The sequence below is a fragment of the Protopterus annectens genome, chromosome 3.part1 (assembly GCF_019279795.1).
Source record: "Protopterus annectens isolate FY-2018-M chromosome 3.part1, PAN1.0, whole genome shotgun sequence".
NCBI lineage: Eukaryota > Metazoa > Chordata > Ceratodontiformes > Protopteridae > Protopterus > Protopterus annectens.
The window spans coordinates 494,056,599-494,082,851 of record NC_056732.1 but is presented as its reverse complement, the minus strand read 5'-3'; the positions used below and the strand labels follow the sequence as shown (position 1 = coordinate 494,082,851).

Below are 26,253 nucleotides of genomic sequence, written 5' to 3'. Positions count from 1 at the left end.
CAAGGGGCTGTTTTAGATTTCATTCTAATAGTACGCTCAGGAGCATGTTTATCCAAAATAGAAAGGAAATTAGAATTAAAGAATGATACTGCTTCATTAAGTGGAAGAGTTTTTAAGGGGTTCCAGTTACAAGCTCTGAGTTTGTTTTGAAATAGGTCAATTTTAAAGTGGTTAGTAGACCGTATTTTTCTTATATTAGGGAGGTGGAGATAATCAGTCTTCTCCCTTGTAATGTAAGTTAAGCAATGATCACTGAGGTCATCAGGCATAGTCCCAACTTTGTATGTGATGTTAACTTTGTTTATGAGAATCCAGTCTAAAATAGTCTGTTTCCTACTTGACTTATTAAGCCTAGTTGTAGAGGTAATGGTTGGGGTAAAACCATTTAGGTTAATGTGAGAGGTGGGATTGTCAGTATTAATAGTATTCCAGTCGGTATTTAAGTCGCCAAGAATTATAGTTTCTTGGGGGTAGTTAATGGAAATCCAACTGAGAAAGTCTTCTACAATTGGTATATTGTTTCCAGGAGGTATGTATATGCAGATGAGGTAAAGGGCTTTCTTAGCATTAAGTTGAAGTTTAGTGATGATGGCGTCTACCTTACTATCTTGGGTTGGACAGGTTGAAAGGGTAGAGATATTAAGATGATTCTTAAACAGTATTGCTACTCCACCACCCTTTCATTTAGTACAGTCAAGCCTAAGTATATTATAGCCTTGTGGTATAATCTCAGTATCTTTAGTGGCTGGCTTTAGCCAGGTTTCAGAGAGACAGAGAATGTCAAAGCAATGAGTATCTAGGAGGGTGTGTAGGTAGGGTACTTTGTTATTTATGCTTCGTATGTTAAGATGTCCTATGAGGAGGGTATTATTGGTGAAAGGTTTAGATGCTTGAGAAGAAGGATATATGGGGCCAGGGTTGGGGTGAATGTCACCATCTTGTAAGGTAGGATCATCAGGCTTAGATGTGAGTTTGATTCTGAGAAGGGTTAGAGGTCTTATTTTTTATCTGAGGGTAGGGTGTAGGTGAGGTGAGAGTACCTATGGTATTTGGGTAGGTGGTAACTAGGGGTGGAATTGGCATTAGAGAAAGAAGTGAGAGAAGTGTAAAATGAAGATGTATGTGTTTGTGAGTGTTCTGGCTGAAAATGGAGTGGGTACTCTATGAAGGTAAGGAGGTAGGTTGAGTAAAGAGTAGTTATGAGTAGAATTGAGAGTATAAGCAGTGTGGCTAGGTTGAGACTCATTTTTATGAGTAAGTAAGTTAGAAGTGGTTATAGGGAAGAGGTAAAAGATTAGGGGTAGTCAGGAGGAAGTATGTGTATATAATGCAAAAGAAAGATAATATACAGGTGAAACAGGAGGTAAGGCTATAGAAGGAAATATAAGGTAGAGGGAGGGGTAAAATGAGTGGAGAGATATAGAAAGAGTGGTAATAGAGGTAGAGGAGAGATGGTAAGAATAGGATAGGAGGGCTAGTGTGTAAAAGAGGAAAGTGGGAGGAGGATGTGGGGTGTGTGGAGGGGAGGGGATTTGTTTGGCGGGAAAGACGAGGATAGGATGACAGGGTAAGGGGTGGGACTAGAGAAGTATAAGATTAGGACCCCTGGGGGTGAGTGGGAATTGGGGGTAGGGAGAGGAGTGGAGTGAGCCCACAGAGCGAACAGAGCGGGATGCACAGAGTAGACCAAGGAGGAAGGAAAAAGTATCAGAGAAAGCCAGGTAAGTCAAGGTAAGAGAAGGTAGCCTGAGGGGGAGAGGATAAGAGAGAACTTCAAGAGGAGGAGAGGGATAGAAATAGGTAAGGTGCGATAGGAGATTAATCCATACATAGTTTGTTCGATTGGTTCGATTGGTAACTGGATGTCTGATAGAGTCTGCACCATTAGGTCAATGGTATTTGCTCTAGAGACAAAAAGGTCACTTAATGGTGTCCCACAAGGCTGTGTCTCTGTGACATAAAAGCTGATAGGGACTATGGCTAACCAAGTCTGTAGATGATTGCAAACTGGGGTGGTTATCAAATCCCATTCTGATTCTCAAATCTCCAGTAAATGTTTTGTGTAATAATCATGAGTGTATCCTCAAGAGCAACAAATGCATCATAGTTCGCATTGGTAACTCTGCTAGCACTAACTATGTAGAAAACATTCCAGTTAAATTTGGCAAAGGCCTCACAGATTTGGGTACAAATGTTGATAACAGATTCTCCTTTGTTCTGATTAGAACGTTCTTCTACCCTGACAGCATTTCCTTCATAACATCTTCTCAAGGTCCATAGAAGTTATAGTCCTACTTTTGTCATCCTTTATTAGGACTATCTTTGAAAACAATGCACCCTTCAATAGGTGCCTCACTAAGCGCATAAACCAGCTTGAGAGACCTTAGTGTTTCCTTGCTAAAAGATTTCAGTTCTCAGTACCAATGGCTACTCTGATAGACTAAATACCCTGTACCCCCGTCTCTTTTTAGAATACTGAGCTATGAACAAACCAACATACATAGAATTCCTTTACTTAAACAGAACCAATGGTAAAACAAACACACATTCTAGAAACCTAAACCTGTACTACCATACCCACAATACCATTGAGTATTTGTATGAGCATTTGAGGGACATTAAACTAAAAAAGGATATAAATGCTTTGGCAAGGCATTGTAATGAATGGCCGGATCATGGTTTTAAATTTACTGTTATAGAACCTATGGATGTGAATCCAAGGGGTGGACCATGGCCTTTATATTTGTAAATGAATGAAGCTTTATGGCAATTAAGAACGAATGCTACTCAATGGCCAGGCCTGAATGATTCCATTTCAATCACTTGTTTTTTGAAATTAAAGGCCTTAGATAGGTGAATTTGTTATACATTGTATTTTAACATAGGTGGTTATTCAACATTTTTTTAAGTGTTTAATATGATATGTTCATGTATTTATTTATTAACTTATTATAAATACATTTATACTCATTTATTTATTATGTTTTTTTAAAAAAAAATTATGATACTAACATATCTATATATATATATATATATATATATTGTGGGTAATTAATATATATATTGATTATGTGCATTCTGGTCTCCTATAATGAATTTTATGGATGTATATAAATTATATATACTCACACAGTTTTATACTTTTACTTACACAGATATTTATTCATATATTCATGATTTTTTTGAATAGGTTACATAAGCATGCGCATATGTGTATGCACTTGTAAAACCTAATATAAGTATATTAGTTATATTTTTTTAATTTTTAAATTTATTTCATGATAACTGACTCTATTGCATAAACAGTATACACACATACATGTTTTAATATTTGTATTGTTTGGTCTTGGTAGAATTGCATATTTTATTGCATTTTTATTGTGTTACTCCTTTAATAATTACACCTTACACTAATGGATTAATTAGTAGAGACAGAAAATGATTGGATGTTTTGGTTTGCAATTTAATTAAGAATGGTATAAATGTTTTCAGTTGTTGGGCATGCTCTGTTCTTGAAAAAGTCTCCTACACAGGAGACAAAAGCGCTTGGATTTGGTCTATTTGGAATAGTATTATTCATTCATTTCTTTATTTTTTTCTCTGTGTGTGTTGTTAATAAAGTGTATTGTATTATATTATACTCCTAGTGGATTGTTTTTTCACCACTGAAGCCATTCTGGTTTATTTGTTTTTTGGCTTTTTTTAGTAAGATGATCGTGTCAGCACACAGGTTGCAAGTCCATAAAACATTTATTGTATAAATTCCACAAGTGCTTTCACCCTAACTCAATTGTAGGGCTTTTGAAAAAGCCCTACAATTGAGTTAGGGTGAAAGCGCTTGTGGAATTTATACAATAAACGTTTTATGGATTTGCAACCTGTGTGCTGACACGATCATTTTATTGGATTAGTGGTTTTGTTTCTATGATCTTTTTCCACATGTTTTTTTATTTTTTTAGTAAGAACAAGACCCTTCTGTAGTTTTGTCTATGGATATGCCAGTCACATTATTATGTGATATCCAGTTGACCATGCATTTCAAGTGTTTTCCTTAGTGACTGTAATAAACACTCTTGCAACTGAGTTAAACATGACACTCTGGATGATCCAATGATTGCCATAAGGGAAAAGGGGAGGTGCACATCCTCAGGCAAATGAACAGAGTCTGAACTCAAACCATTTCCGGTCAGAAAATATGACTGGCTGTTGTGGTGGTGTTACTTTCCATGATTATTGTATGGACAGAATCAGACCACTTGGTTGTAGAGTGACATTTGTACATTTGAAAACATTCAACTATGCCTTGTTAAACTGTGAGTAGTTGGTATCCCACAATAGTGGGTTGATCATTATTTGAGGCTCTTCTTGCTGAACATGTACAAGAAAAAATGTTGGTGCTTCACTGACATAAGATACGCAGGATTTGATGAAAGGTTACTTCAGGATCCCAATAAACAAAGTCAAGGCACTAGTAACACCACCAGATAAAATGCTAATTAAGAGTAAGATTACCCTGTAAGTCATTTAGCATCTGCTAGACCAATTGTTTTTCACATGTAAGGTAATTTGTCTGTGTAGGCCCTTATTATGGCTGCAAAACAAAGTGCATCATAGAGTATGACAAGGAAAGATCAAAAATGAGGGTTTTGAAGGTTTGCTAGATTTCCTAACACAATACAAGGGAATTCCATGTTTGGCAATCAAAAATCAGGCTTCAGCTGAAACAAATGGAATAGAATGTGAGGGCTCTTTATGCAAATTTAGTTTGCACTTGTTTGATGAGAAGATGATTTAACCAATAGTCAAGAGAGCTTTATGACTGATATTAAGGGAGCAATGTCAATGCTAATATCAAATATCAAGGAGCCACATATAAGGTCAGATGATTATGGAGCTGATGCTTACATTTCTATTTCTATTTATATTTATGTGCTTGTTGAGCAGAGTAGAGCACTGATCTCATTGGACCATTATCTGGCCCAGCCTGGGGTGTACAACCAAATGCGAGGAAAAACAAATAGTATTACGCAAGCAGTAAAGGATTACAGTAGGTATAAAATGTTTATAAAAACAGCAGTGCTTCACATTCTTGCTTCATTGTATTTACATTGGCTAGAGAGGGCATATTTACAGTATAGGTAAGATATGTAAGATTAAAAAAGAGCAAAAAGATACTGTATTGTAAGTTAGAGTGAGGCAGGTTTGAGTAAGATGAAGAGGAGTGTTGATTTAGAGATAGTAGCAAAGGTTATGGGGTTGAAGAATGCGAAAGGACATTAAATCATTGAAGCACTGCAGTGCCATTTACCCATAAATAAGGACTATATATGGGGTGTGTCTAATGAACTAGCTAATGCTTTGTCCCATTTTCAGTTGTATAAGCTGGACATAGGTCCTGAAAATGAAAAAGAGGTCCCATTGTATAGAGGTCTGCTCAGGAGATAAATCAGATGACTTCCTAGCCATATGCATCCAGTAATCATATGGCTTATTTAGCAGCTGTCAAGTAATTTCAGCAGGTTTTAAGGAAGGATGGATTGGTATGGAGGTGTCAGAGACCTGAAGAAGTTATACAGTTTGTTTTTATTTTGTTAACCAGGTCATCTAGCTGGACTGAGGCACGGGAGCACAGTCTGGTGAATTATTTGCCTCACATAGCAGGCAAATGAAAATGGAGATAATCAAACCAAGGACTGCAGGGTGAAGCTCATTTGTAAATTTGTGTCTAACGTTCTGCTTTATCTGACAGTTAAAACTCCAGATATCTGGGTTATGTATTATGATTATGGTTAAGCACTTGTTAAAGAATGGGATAACCATGCATTTATATGGAGGATGGTAAACCACACAAATGTAAGCAATAATGCAAGTGTATCTAAGTTGAAAGAAGTTGGAGGGCAGGCCTAAACCTACTTGCAAGGATTTATCAGAAATTAATTATCATTAGAATTAATGTTAGATTTTAGGAGGATAAGAATGGATTGTAGAACTGTTTGCAGTGGTAACACTGCTAATGTACCTTTCAATACATTTCTACTAGTTATAGAGGGTAATGTTAAACTACAGCCATTTGAATGAGGATAGTTACATAATGCAGTTAATACTTTGGTGAGCTGGTGAACCAGAGGTCAAACAGATAAGTTAGTAAAATAAAAAAAGACATCTATTTGGCAATATGGTGATTACAGCTTATGCTATCAGTCTTTAAATAGGTGCAAATTGTGGATGCTACTCCTTGGTTCTCTGCAGATCCGTTTTTAAAGAATTACAAATACATAAATAAGGGATAAGGAAGCAGTTATACAGACTGATTAGAACTATAAAGAAGCAAAGCTTTGTGGATGGCAGAATCAGCACCTATCCATTTCACAAGAGTGGCAGAGCTCTTGAACTTAACAGCTGAAAGGTACCAGGTAATAACTATGTCAAATGGTTGTATACAAAAATAGGAGATTCTTTAGACCATAAATAGTACTGAAGACAATTATAAACTATACTCTATTAGATATAATTTCAAGCAAAAAGGGAGTGACAAACTACAAACACATATTCAATAAGGTAGGGAGGCTGCTTTCTTGTGTTTCCTGATATCTCCTTGAATCTAATCCTTGTTTTTTTGCCTTTGTGGGTCAATGTTTCAACCATTCCTATCAAAAATTGTAAGCTGAATGCACCCAAAAATATATATGGAAATGTCCTTGCGGTTGCATCAAAGCAGTGAGAGTTCCATGGCAAGATATAAGAATGGAAATTTGGTAAGGCCACATGATGTCATACCTAATCTAGGAGGAAAGGTAACATGGAAACCACTGTCAGATATTCTGGTAAAAAATGACATTGGAAGCTTGAAAGTGGATCATCTATGGTACTGAATAATTAAGGGATTGTTTTGAGAACTTATTATCTGGATCTCCATATAGTATTGTCATATAATGCTTCTGGACAAGTGATGGTGTGCACAGACTATTAATGGGAAGATGGACATGTTATTCTCTGGTGCACAGTGAGTAATCTTCTATTAGGATCTGACTGATAAAAAATCTGGGTGGTTAATATGGGATAGTGTGCATCTCAGGGACATTGGGAGAAAGCTATCTTCATCATTAACATAGAAACAGGACTGGAAAAAACATTTAAATTTATGAGGCCTTACATGAGGTCACATGGTAATTAATGAGAGGATAGAAAAAACTGTCAGAGCATGCCAAATGGTCAGTGAAGCAGTGATGATGAAATGCTGAAAACTGACATCTTAGATGTCTTTTGGCAAGCAAGAAATGGGTTATGTCAAGAAATGGGCTTGAAGAATGTGAAACCTATAAGTAAGTGACCCCCGTACTGAAACAGTCAACAACATAATTATATGTTCAGTTAATGGATGGTCATTTGGGGACAGGAGTAGGACTGTCCAGAAGAACAAAGTCAAACCACTAGGAAGAAAGGACCTAAAAGAAGCTGTTTCAGTCAAAATCTACATAGAAGTTAGAAACAGCCTAAAAGAGGCTGCCTTATGGGCTAGTTGACAGGAAGTTCAGGGACAAACATGGGAATACAACTGCAAAAAGATCACTTGAATACAGAAGATATGCATTCAGTAAAGTTGACAGTAAATTCATGTTCTGTATTTATATAACTGGAATAAATGAGCTTCTTGAAGTGTTCAAGAAGCACTCATTAAGCTGTTAAAATAAGCTGCTATCTTGACTGAAGTGCAGCTGGTTATGTGTGTAATGAAGCAACTTTTTGATGCATGTTTTTGCTGCTCAGTATTTGATGACCACAGCAACAGATACTATACACTCAGATGAGAATGAAAGCATGGAGTGACCATCATCCAGGCAGCTGCTGAAGATTTTTTTAACCTCAAGCCCTATTGCTTATGTCACACAATGGTGCAAAGGGTAAGCATGCAATGGATGCAGCCTAGGATTGTCACTAACTGTTTACAATGATGTAAACCTCACACAGTAGTGCAAAGGGTAAGCATGCAATGGATGTGGCCTAGGACTATCACTAACTGTTTACAATGATGTAAACCTCACACAGTAGTGCAAAGGGTAAGCATGCAATGGATGCAGCCTAGGATTGTCACTAACTGTTTACAATGACGTAAACCTCACACAGTAGTGCAAAGGGTAAGCATCATACCTCTCAACTGTTCAGATTTTCACAGAATGTCCAGATTTTTGGCTCATATTTTTTGGTCTGTTGCTCATAAATTTTGTGATTTTCTGGCAATCAGTGGGATGTTTTGAGAATTGAAGTCACTTAGAAATGACATACATTTGAGTTTTAGACTTCAAATCCTTCAGAAATTGTATGTTAAAGCAAACCCTGTTATTCTAGCAATTTTCTAAATTTATAAGAGCAATATTTAAAATATGTCCCTATTTTTAGGCCTTTGTCCCCCCCCCCATTTTGTCAGGCTTTGTCCAGATTTCTTGCACTAAGAGTTTAAGAGGTATGGTAAGCATGTAGTGGATATGGCCTAGGATTGTCGCTAACTGTTAACAATGACATAAACCTGCAAACAGCTCTGCCCTCCTTACAGTGGACACTTCCCACTAGGTTCTTTAGTATCTAACAGGGGACATTAACAACAAACCTTTCTCCAAGACATGCAAGCCCTCTCTTCTTTTCCAACTTGCTATTTGAGCCAATGCCACATGTACCATAGTCGCACATTTAGTATCCAGGGACACTAGGAGAGGCAGAGGTTGCAAAACTAATAACTTAAGTTAAACAGGCTGACAGTAATAAATGATTATACTGACAAACATGATGAAACATTATAGGAGAGGATTGGATAGATACACACACACACACACACACACACACACACACACACACACACACATACACACACACACACATACACACACACACGCACACACACACAGCTTGTACCTGCTGCCAAAAGTTGGATTCCAAAGTATGTGCATTTGTAGAAGTTGCAAATATGCTTTGTATCTATAGCCGGCTTTAGGCACCAGCGAACCTTGCTGTCGCCGGGGGCCCCCTGTTCCTGGGGGCCCCCAACCACAGCAGGTTGCCTTACCCTGATATTTTGCAACAGGTCTATCAAACCAACAAAGGCTAGTACAACAGTCTTGTGTACTTAATAAACTAGATGAGTAATAAGTCATACTTATATCTCCTTTAAAATTCAAAGATGTCTCTGGTCGTTGTAACAGTGTTTTATCAAGCAATAGGCTTCACAATTCCATTACATATTTTACCACTGATATAGTACCTCTGGCTTAAACTCTGCTAGTGAACATTCAGCCCACTAAAATTAACAACATAGTCAACTTTAGGTATTTGCAATACCCATGGTTGCAAGGGGGCCCCCTTAGTCATCCTTGACTGTGTGTGGGTGCCCTACAAAAGCTGCTGCTACTTGGGAAAAAATGAGAAAAATATGCATTAATTTCCTGATTATGCTCTTTAACATGAACAGGTCTGTGATATGACCCTGAAAGGATAAAGCTGATAATGAACATAAGCAAGGTAAGCACTAGAGAGATCAGCAGCCCAGAGTGACTATTCTCAGTGCAAACCTTGAATTTTAAGAAAAGCTGATGCTTCTGATCTTCAGGGATGTTTTTTTTTTTTCATGGAATTTTATAAACACTGGCAGAACACCAGTTATTACAACTTTCAACTTCTTTGCAGAAGAATTCATTGCAATACCTATACTAGCAGAATAAAGGCTCAAAATAATGAACATGTTCCAAATATTACACTAATTTAATTAAAAAGTTAATAGTATAACACCTTTTCATCAGCTTTCATTTTTTGCTCAAATAACTATAAAACTCTGATGTCTAGATTTGTTGACTGTAACCCTGGATGATTTACAAGCAAATCAAATGTTTTACAAAGGATACAACAAAACTATGAGAAAAATCAGGTAAGGTAAGTAAAAGTGACTTACACCTGCTGCTGTTTGGCAACTGCTATATGGCAGCCATTGATCTGGTGTGACAATACCAGTGTTGCACAGTGTATTGCTATTTGTTGAAATAAGTACAAAACTAACATTGTATGGTTTATGCATGTGTGTGTGTGTGTGTGTGTGTGTGTGTGTGTGTGTGTGTGTGTGTGTGTGTGTGTGTGTGTAAAATAACAGTGATTTTTATCTGTGCACACATCCAGTAATGCCAGGACACAGACATTATTCTTCTGGGTATCAGTTAAAAATGTAGCTAATGGGTAATTATATTTCAAAAGTAATGAATAAAATATATCACAGAACATTCAGACACTTAGATCTTGTAAGGGTCTGGGAGCCCCCATTCCCCAGACTGTATAAATGGAAACATGAGGGTCCCTTAATCTTCCTTGACTGTGTGGGGGCCCCACAAAAGCTGTAGCTGGTTGGGGAAAATGAGGAGGAAAACTGTATTAATTTTCTGATTGTGCTCTTTAACCTGAATAGGGGTTTGATATGACCCTGCTAGGATAAATCTGATAATGACCTCTGCTCTCAACTGCACCCATTCTAAATGTGTGTGTGTGTGTGTGTGTGTGTGTGTGTGTGTGTGTGTGTGTGTGTGTGTGTGTGTGTGTGTGTGTGTGTGTGTGTGTGTGTGTGTGTGTGTGTGTGTGTGTGTATGGCGTGTGTGTGTGTATGTGTGTGTGTGTGTGTGTGTGTGTGTGTGTGTGTGTGTGTGTGTGTGTGTGTGTGTGTGTGTACAGAAAACTGCTGTAGGGTGTGTGGGTGTGTGTGTGTGTGTGTGTGTGTGGGGGGGGTGGGGTGGGGGAGATTATGTGGTTATTACTACTTTAATTGCAATCACAGTCAAACCTTAGAGGTGTGCACATGAGGTTATTATACCTTGTGTTTGAGCTGAGGACAGCGTGTTCATTCTTTTACTTTTTTGACAGCCCTCAGAGGTTTACAAAGAAGGTTACTATAGTTTCTGCAGGGGCAGTGTACTGTCTAGAAGCAACAAAGTTGTTATTTTTTTCACTTTCCTCACAATCACACCAAGAATGTATGCAGGTAGCTGCCTCTGACAGTTTGGATTGAGGAATGAGGAGGCATGCTATGTATATGTATGTCAGAATCATCTGAAATACAAGACTGTAGAAATTTGAACCTCTGCTTTCATCCCAGTCTAACACCAGAAGGATACATAAGACAGTTTTGTTTTTGGGAGAGGGGGAGGGGGGGTTAGGGAGGAAGGCAGTTCCAAGATAGGACCTGTATATCCAGACAGCATCTGGCTTGTTAGTTTATTGTGAGTCACTGTTTTGTCATCTTTGAATATTAAGCCTTTGGTACAACCTGGATTAAAAAGTTGGGAAAATGCTCTAAATGCATTTCAGAACATGCATAACACAGTGGCTTCTGGTGGCTCTGGCTTAACTAAAGTATTTCCTAAATGGTTATTACTGTGCTTATTTGGTCAGGAAAGGTGTGTTAACAGGATGCAAGGCAAATTAAAGCTGACCAGCAACACAATTGCTTTCCTTAAGCAAAATTTCTGTTCAAGTCATCAATGGATGAAAAGGTTGTGTAAAAAGAAAAAAAAAAACTTTAAAATGCACTTCAGAGCATATAGGAAGATATGGCTTCCTGAAAAAGCTGAAGAGTAAAGCACAATTTCAGAAATGGAAGAAAAAAGTAATGTGCATTGCACGGGAAGCCCAAGATGGAGGGAGGGGTGATCGGGGGAAAATTGAAGGGTATAGTGTGTGTGTGTGTGTGTGTGTGTGTGTGTGTGTGTGTGTGTGTGTGTAGGGTGGTTGAAACAGTAGACCTAGGATGCCATTTCACCTAAGTCCAGACCTGTACATAGAGTTCCTGCAATGTATTATTGGTGCAACTAAATTCCAGTATCTGTAAATAATATCCCTTTGTGAGATGGGCCAACGCAGTGTGGTGCACAGGCCTGCTGTAATTAAGAGCACTGTAGCTACAGGTCATTCAGTTTGCAGCATGAACTAAAAGGTTGCTTAGGAGGGGTATCAGCAATAGGCTGGTACATAGACTGGAAGTGCCAAGGTGGCCCCCAGCTTGACATCTGCTGGGGGCCCCCAAAATGATAACACCGGCCCTGTTTGTATCTGTTGCTGAAAATCAGATTTCATGTTCCAAATGATATGCATTCGGCAATATAATGTTGCTGCTCCTTTGTACTGAAAAATCAGGTTTTGTGCTCGAACGTTTTTGCATTCAGAAATATAATGCTTCTACTCCTTTGTACCTGCTTTTGCAAAGAAGTCTCCAATATGTTCATTTGATAAAGCAGCGAGAGATCCATAATGCTGCTGCGTCTGTTTCAGAAAATTGAATCTCCCGCTTTTGCTCTGCGTATGTAACATCATGTCTGTACAGCAGTAAGAGGCACACATGCACATGGAGAAAGTGTGTCAGCAATGTAGGAATTTTTATTTTTTAATTAATGTAGGAAACCTTTATTTATTTATTTTTAATTAAATTAATGCTGTGGTCGGGCCCCCCAGCAGCTGCAACAGTCACCTATTGCTGGATCCAGCTCTGGGTCAGTAATGGCAGTAATAAAGGAAATGTCTGGATTTATGTATGTGAAATAAAGAAAATCTGGTCTGTGTAAGTTTAAGATGCAGAAAATAAACTGCTAAAAATTATTTGAAGTCTTATTTGAAAGATGGATGATGTTTGCATCAGTGTGTAATACTTGAATTACATATTAATATTCACCCTTTAGTTAGAGTTAGCCTTCAGAGAGCCATGACTTTTAAATTTATGTATGCATCTATGAGGTATGTTTAATAGGGTCTATATTGTATTATGGGACAATGATAAGAGTTAACACTCTTTCATCGATCTGATAATGTCAAAAGGAGAAAATAGTGAAGTCACGGAACATCAGTTTTTTTCCCAGGGAAAAAATCAGTGGGCCGTCTTCGGGACTTTGCCATTTCCTCCACTATGGTGCGATCTTGGAATTGGTATGTTTAAGTAGGGGGTGTGAGGGGCACACTCCCCCCCCCACACACATTGGGTGGGTGTCAGGGGCTAAGCCACTCACTTAATTTTATGTTTAAACAATTTTTTTTTTTGCGGAAATTCGCTGTTCCGTGCATTCACATTTTTGGGATTTCGACATTATCGGTTCAATAAAAGAGCATTCACTGTTGTCATCGTCCGATAATGTAGTATAGATGCGTTTAATAAACTCAGTACATTTTCAGTCACTATGACTATCTATGTGTATGAGTTAATTCACTTAAAAGTGAGAATGACATTTTTAGTCGAATAGAATAAGAAAATGGTTTATTTATTTACATATTATTGCAAAACAAATTAAAAAGTAAGCTTTATAATTTGAGGAAATGGTTTTGGAACTGTCTGTAATATTAATTCTGAAGATTTTAACTTTTAATACTGACTAGCTTGAAAAATGTAAATGCAAGTATGGAGATGTACGATAATGGACACGTACTACTGTTTAGACTACAGTCAGAAGGAATAACAATAGGCTTCAAATGTGCTAATGAAAACCAGTGAGAATATTAAATGTGTTAGGATGATACAAAGGGGAAAAGAAGTGCAATTTATTTATTCTAACAATCAATATAATCTAAATATGTGCCTGGTTACTGACTTTCCTGTGATTCAATAAACTCTGTGGAGGCTTCGCGTGAAGCCTACAAGCAGTTTAAGTGTTAGCGCAAAGAGCAGCAGCATTAATCAGATATTCATGCCGTTCTTCATGCTTACATGAATACAAGCAAGGTTTCTTGGCCAGCAACAGTGCTGCCAGCCAGGAAACTGTGAAGAACAACAAGAGCAGAGAAAGAAGAAGAAACATTTATGTTTGCTTGCGGCAAACCTGCTCCACAAGATCATGTGAACAGCCACAATAACTATTGGGTTGAAAATACTGCAATAAGAGCAGTAACAACACAGTAAAGAAAAGTGTACTCAGTGCAATGTGCACTAAAACAACTATTTGCAGAGCAAAATCATGAAGGGGGAGGGTAAACGGCAAGGGCACCTATAAGGAAAGGTACGCTGGGCAGAGAAAGTGAGCTAATAAAATGTGTACATACATGAATGATAGGAATAAATAAAGAGGAAGAGGACATGGTAAAAATGGAAATGTCCCCAAGATAAAATATGTCAGTGTGTGCACACTTCAAAGACAAGTCAGTAGCATAACATTAAATGCATATGTAGATAGCACAGTACTACTGTTTACATCTCCTGAGCAAGTATATTATGATATGAACACACATGATAGCATATACGTGATGGTCACACAAACTTACATGTTAGTGAAGGTGAATGGCTGTGATATAAACATCACTGACATGCTCACCGGAGAAGACACTTAGCAAGGACGGTATATACAATGTGGGGTAGGTACATTCTCTGAAGATCTGCAAAATGACTTGCATGAATATGTCTGGCATCTCACGATAGCTCTCAACCAATCAGGGACATATAGCAACAGACTCCTGGACAAATGTAGGAAGAAACAGGCACATTCAGGTACACATTTAAAGTGTTATAGCCATTAACCTGTGACACTGACAAAATATGAAATTGTAAATTATTATACATGTTCTGCAACAACAGACGTCAGTATTTTATAAGGGGAATTCACAACCTCCTTCACCAAAAGTGATCACTTTGTGGAGGAGTTACAAGTGACAGTATTAAATCTGGAGTTGAAATCGGACAATCTTGGTGAGTTGAGAAGTTTGCATGACACATAAGCCACAATCTCCCCTGCAAGAATCAAATCCATGACATCAGTGTTGTCACTGAGCTGTGTATTTACTGGGTGCAACACAGAAAATATCACACATGCATCTAGTAGAAGACCTTGAAGAGAAGTCTGCACCATCAAATTCTAATGGGTATACATCCCAGATAATATTTCTGTATTGCCTACCATTTGTGATAGCTTACTGTGGCAAATGTGATACTCTTGACTAAAGCATCCCTGCTTGACATAGGTATTCAGACAACAACAAATACAAACACCACACTATTATGAGTGGATGCCCTACACACAGTTGGGTATTGCATGCTTCTGCCACATGTAGTAGCAATGGATATGGTTTGAAACATTTGCAACTGATGTGTAAATTAAGAAGTGATCCATGATAATGAATGGTACATCAGTATGTGAGACTGATGACAATGTGTCAATTATGCCCATGTGCCCAGAAATTACAGCAGTGCAAAGTCAAGTGACAATGAAGTTGCCACTGTAATATTATACACATACCAAACAATACATGGAGCCCTCTCTATAAGTACATGTCAACACTCAGCACATGTGCCACACAATCACTGGCCCCCTGACATTGCCAATTTAAATGTTATACTGCTATGAAATCCTAACATACATCCATATGTGTTCATGCAAACTATCAAGTGATAATACTGATGTGATGTAGAGTTATGTTGGTGATGCAGTACAGTCACACTATACCTGTACCTGTGCTGCAACTGAATTTCAAGATGCACATAGGATCATAGGATCATAGGAGGTTACTAGGCTATCGACCCAGAGGTCGATTCAAGTCTAGCTGTTTCATTCCATTATAATGCCATAGATACACTAGTTAATACCCAGGACTGTATTTAGTATTAACTGCTCATGTCCAGGAGGGTTGTGGGTGCTATCCCCAGTAAGAATATACAATGTCCCATCAACTCGTCCAAAAACACCTTGGGTATGAATCACATGTGACACAGTAGAATGGTTAACACAGTTATAAAACTCTACCTATTTTATGTCATTACATCAGTTGTACTTCATATGCCTATATATTTATGAGTGGAAATGTGTGGGTGAGGACAACAGAGAAGCTTGGAAGGGTTTCACTAATAGCTGTCTAGGACAAAAACTGTGCTTCAGGGTATTTGCATCTATACAGGTTTAGCACGTTCCAATGTTACTCCCTCGGCACATCCACAGCTGGGTGTCGACATTTGTGTTTGAGCAATATTGGGTTGACATTAGGCACATTGATATAACTTTGATTCAATAAATGTCACTTGTTCAATATATAATACATATATATATATATATATATATATATATATATACATATATATATATATACATATATATATATATATATATATATATATATATATATATATATATATATATATATATATATATATATATACACACACACACACACATATGTTTATATAATTCCATATGTATGTCACTGAAAAAAAAAAAATCAGTTAAGACAACTGACTGAAAACTCATTTGACTGAATAACAACAGAAAGTATTCTATACATCAAATGTACTGAAAAATATATTTTTTGTATGTGGTCAGTACTGCTGCAACCCAATTATATACTTACTCCATGGTTGTGCAACCATGGCGAAAAGAAAAAGCATCATGCAATCATACAGGGATTAATAAAGAACCCCACCACTCACATTAAGGTCACTGTAAAATGGCCCTGTTTTCATGAAATGCTATTAGCACATAAAGTGACTCATTATCCTCATTGATGAAAAATCTCATTATTGCCTAAGTTGCTTGTTTCTGAATCGCCAGTAACTACCATGAGTGCAGATTGGCACTTTCTGTCAGTAGTTAACAGAAGAAGCTGCGTTGTGTTACCATGGGAACACCCACATTTACTGTCCCACACACAGGCACAGTAAAACAAGCATGCGCGTGTGCAAGCACACACACACACACACACACACACACACACACACACACACACACACACACACACACACACACACACACACACACACACACACACACACTCACACACACACACACACACAGAGTCATGAGCAAAAAAATATATACACACCTATTCATTACCACAAGCAGTCAAGAGCGGCCAAGCAATTCTCTGAATCACTTGGGTACATAAACGCCTCACCCAAGACTGTTCCTGGGGAGAGCACATGACTCTTTCTTGGACTGTCTCATTAACATCTAGTATGACCACAGAGACAGACCACTGTGGTGCTGCTTGTCTTTGTACAAAAGTATCAGGGTAGGGATGGCTGTCTTTGAATTTGAAAATGTTACTGAGAGCTGTGCACCTTGCAGACACCTTGTGGTAACTCTTGTGAATTCCTCCAATAGTGAATCAGTGTTGATGCACAACCACAATCATCTACAGATTTGTTGGTACTGTATGAGGCAAAAAATACACCCTCTTTGTGACCAGATGGCATCCCAGGTTGTATTCTAAACAGACTAAAACATGAATTGGCATCACCATTAAGTAACCTTTTCAATCATAGCCTAACCACAGGCTTTATTCCTGTTAAATGGAGAACAGCAACAGTTATTCCTTCCACAAAGATGGCCTAGCAACAGACCCAGGGAATTACAGACCCATAAGCCTGACCAGCCTCATCTGTAAGGCCATAGACTGTATTATCATGGACCTCATAAATAAAGACATAGGCGACCTCATTATACTGAAAGCTTACAATGCTGAATTTCAAAATACTGAATTTTAAGCCATAGATGCGGTGTGTTTCTATTCATCTATGATTTGCTTGTGATAAAAAGCATTACTGCAACATAAAGTGCTGACTGTCAGAATACCGATAATAGAACAGAAAGAAGTGTTATTGTGTTTCTAAATGTGGGTATGTGTCGCTACATTTTTATGGGAAGTATCTAAAGCAATATGGGTGATGTTTCATGCACTTCCAGCAGTAGTGGCAGCGTGTATAGTACTATGCCCTTTTCCCCACTGGAGTGCAATCCTGGAGTTAGTATGTATAGTTGGAGGGGTGTGCGAGGCATAGCCCCCCCACCTAGTTTGGTTTTATATCGTTCAGTTTCTGTTAAGAAGGTAAGCAAGTAGTTTTTAAGTTTTGGAAAGAGTTAGTCATTGGTGTTGTAAGTGTGTATGCATGTCTATGGCTTAAAATTCAGTATTTTGAAATTCAGCATTGTAAGCTTTCAGTATAATGAGACTCAGTCAAATGAGTTTTCAGTATTTTGAAAACTAGGTATTGTGGTCTCAGTCAAATGAAATTCAGTATTTTGAGTTTTCAATCGTGAAGTAGACCCATATATATATTTATATATATATATATATATATATATATATATATATATGTATGTGTGTGTGTGTTCCCTACATTAGACCGACAGCACGGAAGATCGACACACAAAACACCGATGCCAGAAGAACGACGAAGCAGATGACCGACAAGTCGTAATCCTGACAGTGAAAACACCAACAGGGGTAACTTGTGAGCGCACCCTGGTAAGTGTGCGATAGTGAGGGACTTAGGGTTAGGGTGCGGGTAAGGTAAGTGTGAAATAGTGAGGGACTTAGGGTTAGGGTGCGGGTAAGGTTAGTGTGTGATAGTGAGGGACTCAGAGTTAGGGTGCAGGTAAGGTTAGCGTGCGATAGTGAGGGACTTAGGGTTAGGGTTAGGGTGCGAGTAAGGTAAGTGTGCGATAGTGAGGGACTTAGGGTTAGGGTGTGGGTAAGGTGAGTGTGTGATAGTTAGGGATCTTAGGGTTAGGGAGCGGGTAAGGTGAGTGTGCAATAGTTATGGACCTTAGGGTTAGGGAGGGGGTAAGGTGAGTGTGCGATAGTTACAGACCTTAGGGTTAGGGTTTGGGTTAAGGTTAGTGCATAGATAGTTTTGTGTAAGGTGTAGTGTAGGTTTTTAGGTTGTTGGTGTGCTTGTGTTGTGTGTGTGTGTGTGTTGTGTGTAACAGTGAACTTTTTGTTTTGTTAGGTGCCGGGATTGTGGTGTGTCGGGCATGTGAACTTTCGTGTTTTTGAGATTTCATTCTTCTGGCATCAGTGTTTTGAGTGTCGATCTTCTGAGCTGTCGGTCTAATGTAGGGAACCCATAGATATATATATATATATATATGGGTTCATGTCAGACGGTCGACAAGTCATAACATCGACATTACCATATTTGAGATGAAATGAACGACAAGTCAGATGAACGACAGTTGAAATTACCGACTTTCACTTCTTCGACAACTGAAAATGATTACGAAGGACATCCTTGTGTGACCTGCACACCACCTTTAAACTGAGTACATTATAGCACTTACAAACGGTTGCTTTTCAATCTGTAATGCTTACTTAATGTCCTGGTGAGTTACCGTTTGTAGGAAGTGTTTTGTGTTTACGTTATACGGCGAAGTGCTAATATAACCATAGTGCATTGCATAGCGCACTGTTGTCGGACTCTTCATTTTCAGTTGTCGAAGAAGTGAAAGTCGGTAATTTCAACTGTCGTTCATATGACTTGCCGTTCATTCCGTCTCAAACATGGTAGTGTCGATGTTATGACTTGTCGACCATCTGACATGAACCCATATATATATATATATATATATATATATATATATATATATATATATATAGTTATGGGTCTACTTTGTTTCGTTGAATCTCATTTCACTGAATTTCATTTCACCCCGACCACATAGTTGAAAACAAATTACTGAAAACTCATTTCACTGAATCTCATTTCACTGAACTGCTGTTAGTATATATGGCACTGTGTAGAGTACTGTGAGGCAAGTAAATGGTACATGCCCTTTTCCCCACTGTAGTGTGATCCTAGAGTTAGTATATATATAGTTGGGGGTGTGAGGGGGGCACAACCCCCCACATTGCGAGTGTGAAAGCGTACCACTCCCCCAGTTAGTTTGAATACATATCGTCTTCTGGCGAGAGTTAGTCATTGGTGTTGCAACTATGAATGTCTATTGTTTAAAATGTATTGTTTTGAAGTTTTTGGTAAAATGCAATATAAAACAAACAAGACACCCCCCAACTATATATACTAACTCCAAGATCGCACTACAGTGTGGAAAAGGGCCTATACCTTTTACTTGCCTCACAGTACTCTACATAGTGCCATATAGGCTAAGTTCAGCAGTTCAGTGAAATGAGTTTGCAGCAATTTTTGCTTTCAGCAAAGTGGTCAGGGTGAAATGAAATTCAGTGAAATGAGATTCAATGAAACAAAGTAGACCCATATATATGTGTGTATATATATATATACATATATATATATATATATATATATATATATATATATATATATATAAAGTTTACTATCAGATTTGCCATCATTACAATTTTGAATCCTTAAATAATGTGACCAATAGTGAAAAATGCCGAGCATTAAATCCCCTGACTTGCATGGACACAGGAGCAAGTGCTAACATGAGTCCAGAAGTATGGGGTAAGTCCAGGTGTTTGCTCTTATGGTCCTCGTCATTCCTGTCTTGCAACCTTTTGGTCACATTATTTTAGGATTCAAATCTGTAACGATCACAAATATAAACCCTTTTCTGCTATGGCATGAATGGAGAATCAATGGAATAAAGCAAACTAATTAAAACACATGCTGCTTCAGAAAGTAATAAAGCAAAAGAATAAAAACATATGTTGCAATTTTTACAGTTTACACAGTAACAGAATGCCTCCCCCACAATTTCCAGAGCAAGACATCTGTTATGGAACAATTCAATAACAAAGCGGAAAGGAACAATTTATTGAAGCAGGGACATCTGATACAGTTTAGGACAAACATACACATATATAAGTGAATTAACAACATATGACATAAATCAAGAACACCACTAAATATGCCAATAATATTCATCAAAATGCTAATCTAAATATATTAAGTTAATAAGATGATATTGGTTAGTAGTGGATGCAACTGATTTTCTCTGCTGAGGGAAATGGCATGGAAGGATGGGACTATTGAAGGATTTGCTTATTTATTTGTTTTTTTTAAAAGAGGACAGTCATTGCTTGTTGTGTTTGCTAGGATGAATAAAGCTTACTATATAACAAGTAAGAGTAGTCTTAATTAAAACAAGATGATTGTTTAATGTAGTTGCACCTGCTGCTCTGTAACTCTAATTTCAGCATCTTCCCACAATGTATTATTTACTGCCTTTCTTATATCACTGTATCCATCACTATAGTAACATTATTCCATTGCAGATTCCATGGAAGGATTTGATGCCTCTCCATTAACTGGATACAGTATGTATGATTTTGACAACAAGGACAACATGCATCTGCATTTCCCACTGGGAGAAAATAAGAAAGTGAAGGAAGGTAGATCATTTTTTCATGGACGCTTTGCAGTGGGTCTCCGCAAGCTAGCCATGGCAGAACCAAAGTGAGTCAACCTATTTCTCAGAAGATTTATGCTTCTATATTTTTTCTTTTCATATTGCACTAACATTGCCTACTTTGGTCAGTGAAATATTGAAGCTGTTCCACTTTGAAATTAATTCTGACAGGAATGAATGAGTGATTAGAGCAGCCCTTGTAATCAGTGGATCATAGGAGTTACAAGACAGCTGAAATGCAAGGCCATTTACACCATGCCGGCACACACCCCTTGACCTTGCCACCCTTTTCAAGGAGATCCAGACCAGTCATTCCATGGTGAATTTATGAATACCCATTCAGTTGTTCAGTTCTTTTTTCAAGGCAGACAGTGTGTCATACTGCTCAAATTGGAGAGGAAGTGTGTTCCAGAGAAGGGATAGGTGCTTCACAATAATTCCATCCATCCTCCTTGTCTTATTTATTTGGCAGAGTGGATTTAGATGTTTCAGCTGCACTGATAGATTTATGGAGGTATAAGATTTCTTGGATTACTGAATCCTTTATAGTCCTATAAGCATGACACAGATTATCCCCTAAGGAGTTTATATATAACTGAGTATAGATATAAAGCTTCCAGTCTTTCTTGGTAATTTCCTAATCACAATTGCAATGGGATGGATAAACATGAGGGAGTTATCTACCCAAGTACTTCAGCCTCTCACTACCTTTTCATTTTGATGTGCTGTGTTAACTATTCTATAAGCTGGCATTAGGGGTGCTTACTATATGCTACAATGTTGCACTTTTTAGTTTTGAGTTTGAGACCATTTTCTTGTACACTGACCATTAAATGTGTAAGCTCCTGTAGGAGTCCCTGTATGTCAGAGGGGGACTTGACAATTATTCCCAGCTTTCAAGTATCTGAGAACTTTATTAACTAGAAATCCTCATGTTAAGTGGAGATCAGACAAGTGCACACCAAATAGCTTACAAATCTATAAGGTTATTACTCAAGATGAAATGGATTCCACGATTATTGTGATTAGAAATACTTTATATGACTGTTGGCTGAGTGAAATGATGGATTTTCAGCTAGATAATTATCTCAAAATTGATTATCCTACTATATCAGTTATACAGGGCCTACCGAATATTCATAAATGCCCCACTTGTCCTCCTCTCAGACCTATACTTTCTGGGAGGCACTGGTGCACTGAATCTTTATCTGTCTTTGTACAGAGACATCTGAAACCAGTGTTGTATAAGAATGAGTATGTTTTGAAATATATAAAGAAGTTTTTGCATGACTTGTTTGTAAGCAGGTCTCATTTTGAGAACAGAACTGTTTATTAATAACATTTGATGTACAATCACTTTTTACTGTTGTTCCCAGCCATATAGGTCTTCAAATGGTTGAGGAATTTTTGGTTTTACATAGTGACTATGGAAAATGTTTTATAGATTTAATGTGTTTGCTTATGGAGGTTGTACATGAAAATAATATGTTATATTTAACCAAACTATATACTTACAAAAGGAAGGTGCAGCTATGGGCACCTCCAGTGCCAAAAGCTATGCCAGTATGGTTATGGCGAGATGGGAGGAGACTACTTTGTTTAAGTCCCATCTGAAAAAGTTCATTTCTTTTAATAGGTGTTTTGTGGATGACCTGTTCATGGTATGGATAGGCACAATCAATGACCTTGAAATGTTATTTGATTGTATGAATACTAGTACTACTTTTTTAAGGTTTACCATGGCTTGTTCACCCTTATAGGTAATTTTTTTTTTATGTTATAGTTATAAGGGATGCGAAGGGGAATTTTACCACAGAGACTTTTATGAAAGATTGCCACAGGAACACATATTTACACAGAAGGAGCATGCACACTATGCACGTATTTAACAATATAGTGAAAGGTCAAGCATTAAGGGCATCTAGGTTAAATGTTAAAGGCATACAATTTTTAAACAAATTAGACCTCTTAAGTGAGAAATTTGTTGAAAGGGGCTATGATGCTAGACATGTAAATAGTATTCTATCCAAGGTCCCTGTATTATGGGAGAATGAAAGGAAACCTTATTTCTCGGATAGACTGGTTGAAATGGCCAATATAGTTAGTAGTAAGAAAGCTGAGTCAAGGACCAAGCTTTATATGCCCTTGTTTTAGTCAAGTAATGTTAAACAAATAGAAGATATTTATAAGAAGTACTGGTATATATTAACTACAGATGACAATATCAGGGAGATAATGGGTGACACACCTGGTTTCACATATAAAAATAAAAAGAACCTTATGTTATCCTAAACTTGACATGCTTTCATACATACCCAGTAAGGACTCTGGTATGATACCCTGTGGCAAGTGTAATTATTGTGATTTACTTGACCTATCTGGGAACTTTGTACATCCTGATAATGGGAAAGAATTCAAGTTTAATGTTCAGGCTGGTTGTGATACCTGTCATCTGGTCCATCTGGCTTATTGTACAGAGTGCCATTCATTTTATGTTGGAAAAACTGAGAGGTGCCTCAATAATAGGCTAAGGGAACATGTCTAGAATATCAGAAATAGTATCTGTACTAATGCCTTGGCCAAGCATGCTGTCCTTCATGGATCTTCACACTCTTTTAAATTTATGGTGATACAGCTTATTAGTCCCAGTGAGTGAAGGTGTGATTTGATGAATAAGACTGAGACAGCAGAAATTAAATGGATTATTGGGCTAAGGGTGAACTGTGGCAAGGGACTTAATGACAAAGTTCCCCTGAATCTGATTTTAGCTACTAGGAATTTGAAGTCAATTATCTATGCATATAATAATGTCTTTATTTGTCTATAACATTATATTTTTATTTTTACTGGTTACTTGTTTTAAAATTATTCTTTATGGATAGCTTATATTGACTATTTATTTAAAAGGTACTCATCTAATTGTGATGTTAGATGATGTTTTAATGACTGTGAAGTTTTTATTAGACTATAATATTTAATTGTACCTATATAAACGTTGGTTTTATTTAGCTTTTTATAGTCTCAAGAAGCAGTGTAATGGTACTGTGAAAGTGCTTACTACAATAAAGTGTCTGTTAATCTATTCATTTGGCTTTGTTTCCATCTCACCTTTGATATATTCTGTTAAAAGGGTAACAAAATAAAGTCATATGGAATAAATGATTATTTATTGTTAAATAAACTCATAATGAAGAACTGCAAAATTGGGAGGAATCTTAAGTATGGCATGGGTACACTACAAAAAAGCATTTGACAGCATCACACACTGCGGTGGTGGTGCTGTGGTAGCGTTGTCGCCTCACAGTAAGACGTTGTCCTGTTCGATTCTCAGCTAGAGCATCTACTGTGTGGAGACATGCGTGAATGGGCGTACCTTAATTGAAGGTTGTGCATCAGGGCTGGCAACTCGGCACGTAAAAATCTACTGCCAATCATTAGCGGACTGGAGTTCTGCTGTGGTGACCCCTAACCGGGAAAAGCCAAAAGGCACAACAACGCATCCATGAATAAAAGTGTGCTTATAAATGTATAAGTTACACCCTACACTGATTGATTACATAATAGCGACCATGAAACAGTGGAAAAATACTTTGCTTTTAAGCCATGATAAAGATCAAATTATTATTCCAGGGATAACAGTTCAAAGGGGGATGTTGTAGGGTGACTCTTTGTCACTGCTTCTCTTTTGTCTTGCCCTGAACTCATTAAGCTCTCTGCTTAACAGATTAGTTCATGGCTACAATTTAGCTCCCAGAAAGCAATAAAGTGTAAAGACTTCTCATCTTCTTTTTTTGGATGATTTTTGGATGATTTAAAACTGCATAGTCTATTGGATGAAGAAATGAAAGCACAACTACAAGTTTTCAAAACTTTCTGAGATGATATACAAATGTCATTTGGCCTTGATAAATGTCCAAAAGCAACCTTTAAAGCAGGAAAGCTGCAGCACCAAGAAAATATCCATCTAAGACAGAAACGTGATATAAAGGAACATGAGCAGGAGGGGAAGTGTATAAATATTTGAGAATTGATGTAGGATCAACAATAAAACATGAACAAATATGAAATAAAACTTAGGAATATTTTAGAAGACTAAAATTAATACTGAAAATAGCTCTGGATATCTACAAACAAAGTCCTGGCTATAAACCAATTTGGTCTTCCTGTCCTAACTTATAGTTTTAGAGTGGGTGACTGGCCCCAAAAGGTATTGTATTAGTTTGACAGCTTATCAAATGATTTATAAAAATCAGTGTATACTCAGATTATATATTTACCATTCTGAAGAAGGTATGGGCCTCGTCAAAATTGTTTACATGTATAGATCTGCAATGGTAGGACTGCATACACAGCTGCTGACCTCATAAGATCCAAACATAGTGAAAGTTTTAAAACGTGAGGAGAATACATCTAAGATGGCTTCCCTGCTTAGTTTAGCAGAAGAATATCAGGTCAAGTGGGAATGAAAATCAAACCAGAAGTAGATAAAAATAAAGCAGCAACTGAATGTGCCAAAAAAGAAAAGAAAGACTTAGGTGAAGTATCAGATGAGCAGGCAAGAAATGTGTAAAATGCATAAATATAGTTGCAAGTATAGAAAATTCTTGGAACAACCTCATGTCAATCAGGATCGAGTGCAGGAATGGTTAAGGAGAGTTGAATGTAAACCAAACGATGAAAGGTTAATATTGGTGTCCCAGGATAGTGGATTACATACATATTGGTTTACAAAGTATATTAAACATGTAGGGGAATCAAACAAATGCAGGATTTGTAAAACAGAACTGGAAACAGTCACACATCTTGTTGCTAAGTGTGGTACACTAATGTTGGAAGGACTGTGTACTGAAAGGCATAATAATGTGGCAAGACTGTTGCATTAGGGATTGTGCAAACATTATAATATTGAAGTAGCTGAAAAGCATTGGAAACATGAGCCACAAAGCATTATGGAAAATGATGACATTTATATCACATGGGATCATCCATTAGCAACAGTTCAAAAAAATAGATGCGAGAAAACGAGATATAGTAGTCCATGGAAAGAAGACAAAAGTAGCATTGAACATTGAAATAGCTACATCTAGTGTCTTACAGAGAGACACAAAATCATAAAATATCAGGATTTACAGGCAGAAATGAGGGCAATGTGGAA

General features: G+C 37.5%; 1 protein-coding gene across 1 annotated transcript in view; it reads left to right on the top strand.

Annotated features, from left to right (window-relative positions):
- The window catches only part of LOC122797686 (squalene monooxygenase-like), a 252,684-nt gene that overhangs the window by 175,339 nt on the left and 51,092 nt on the right, over window positions 1-26,253 (top strand). Inside the window, exon 3 of the mRNA XM_044066223.1 lies at window positions 20,965-21,145. Coding sequence (XP_043922158.1) covers window positions 20,965-21,145 — 181 coding nt within the window. The remainder of the gene's footprint in view (window positions 1-20,964; window positions 21,146-26,253) is intronic.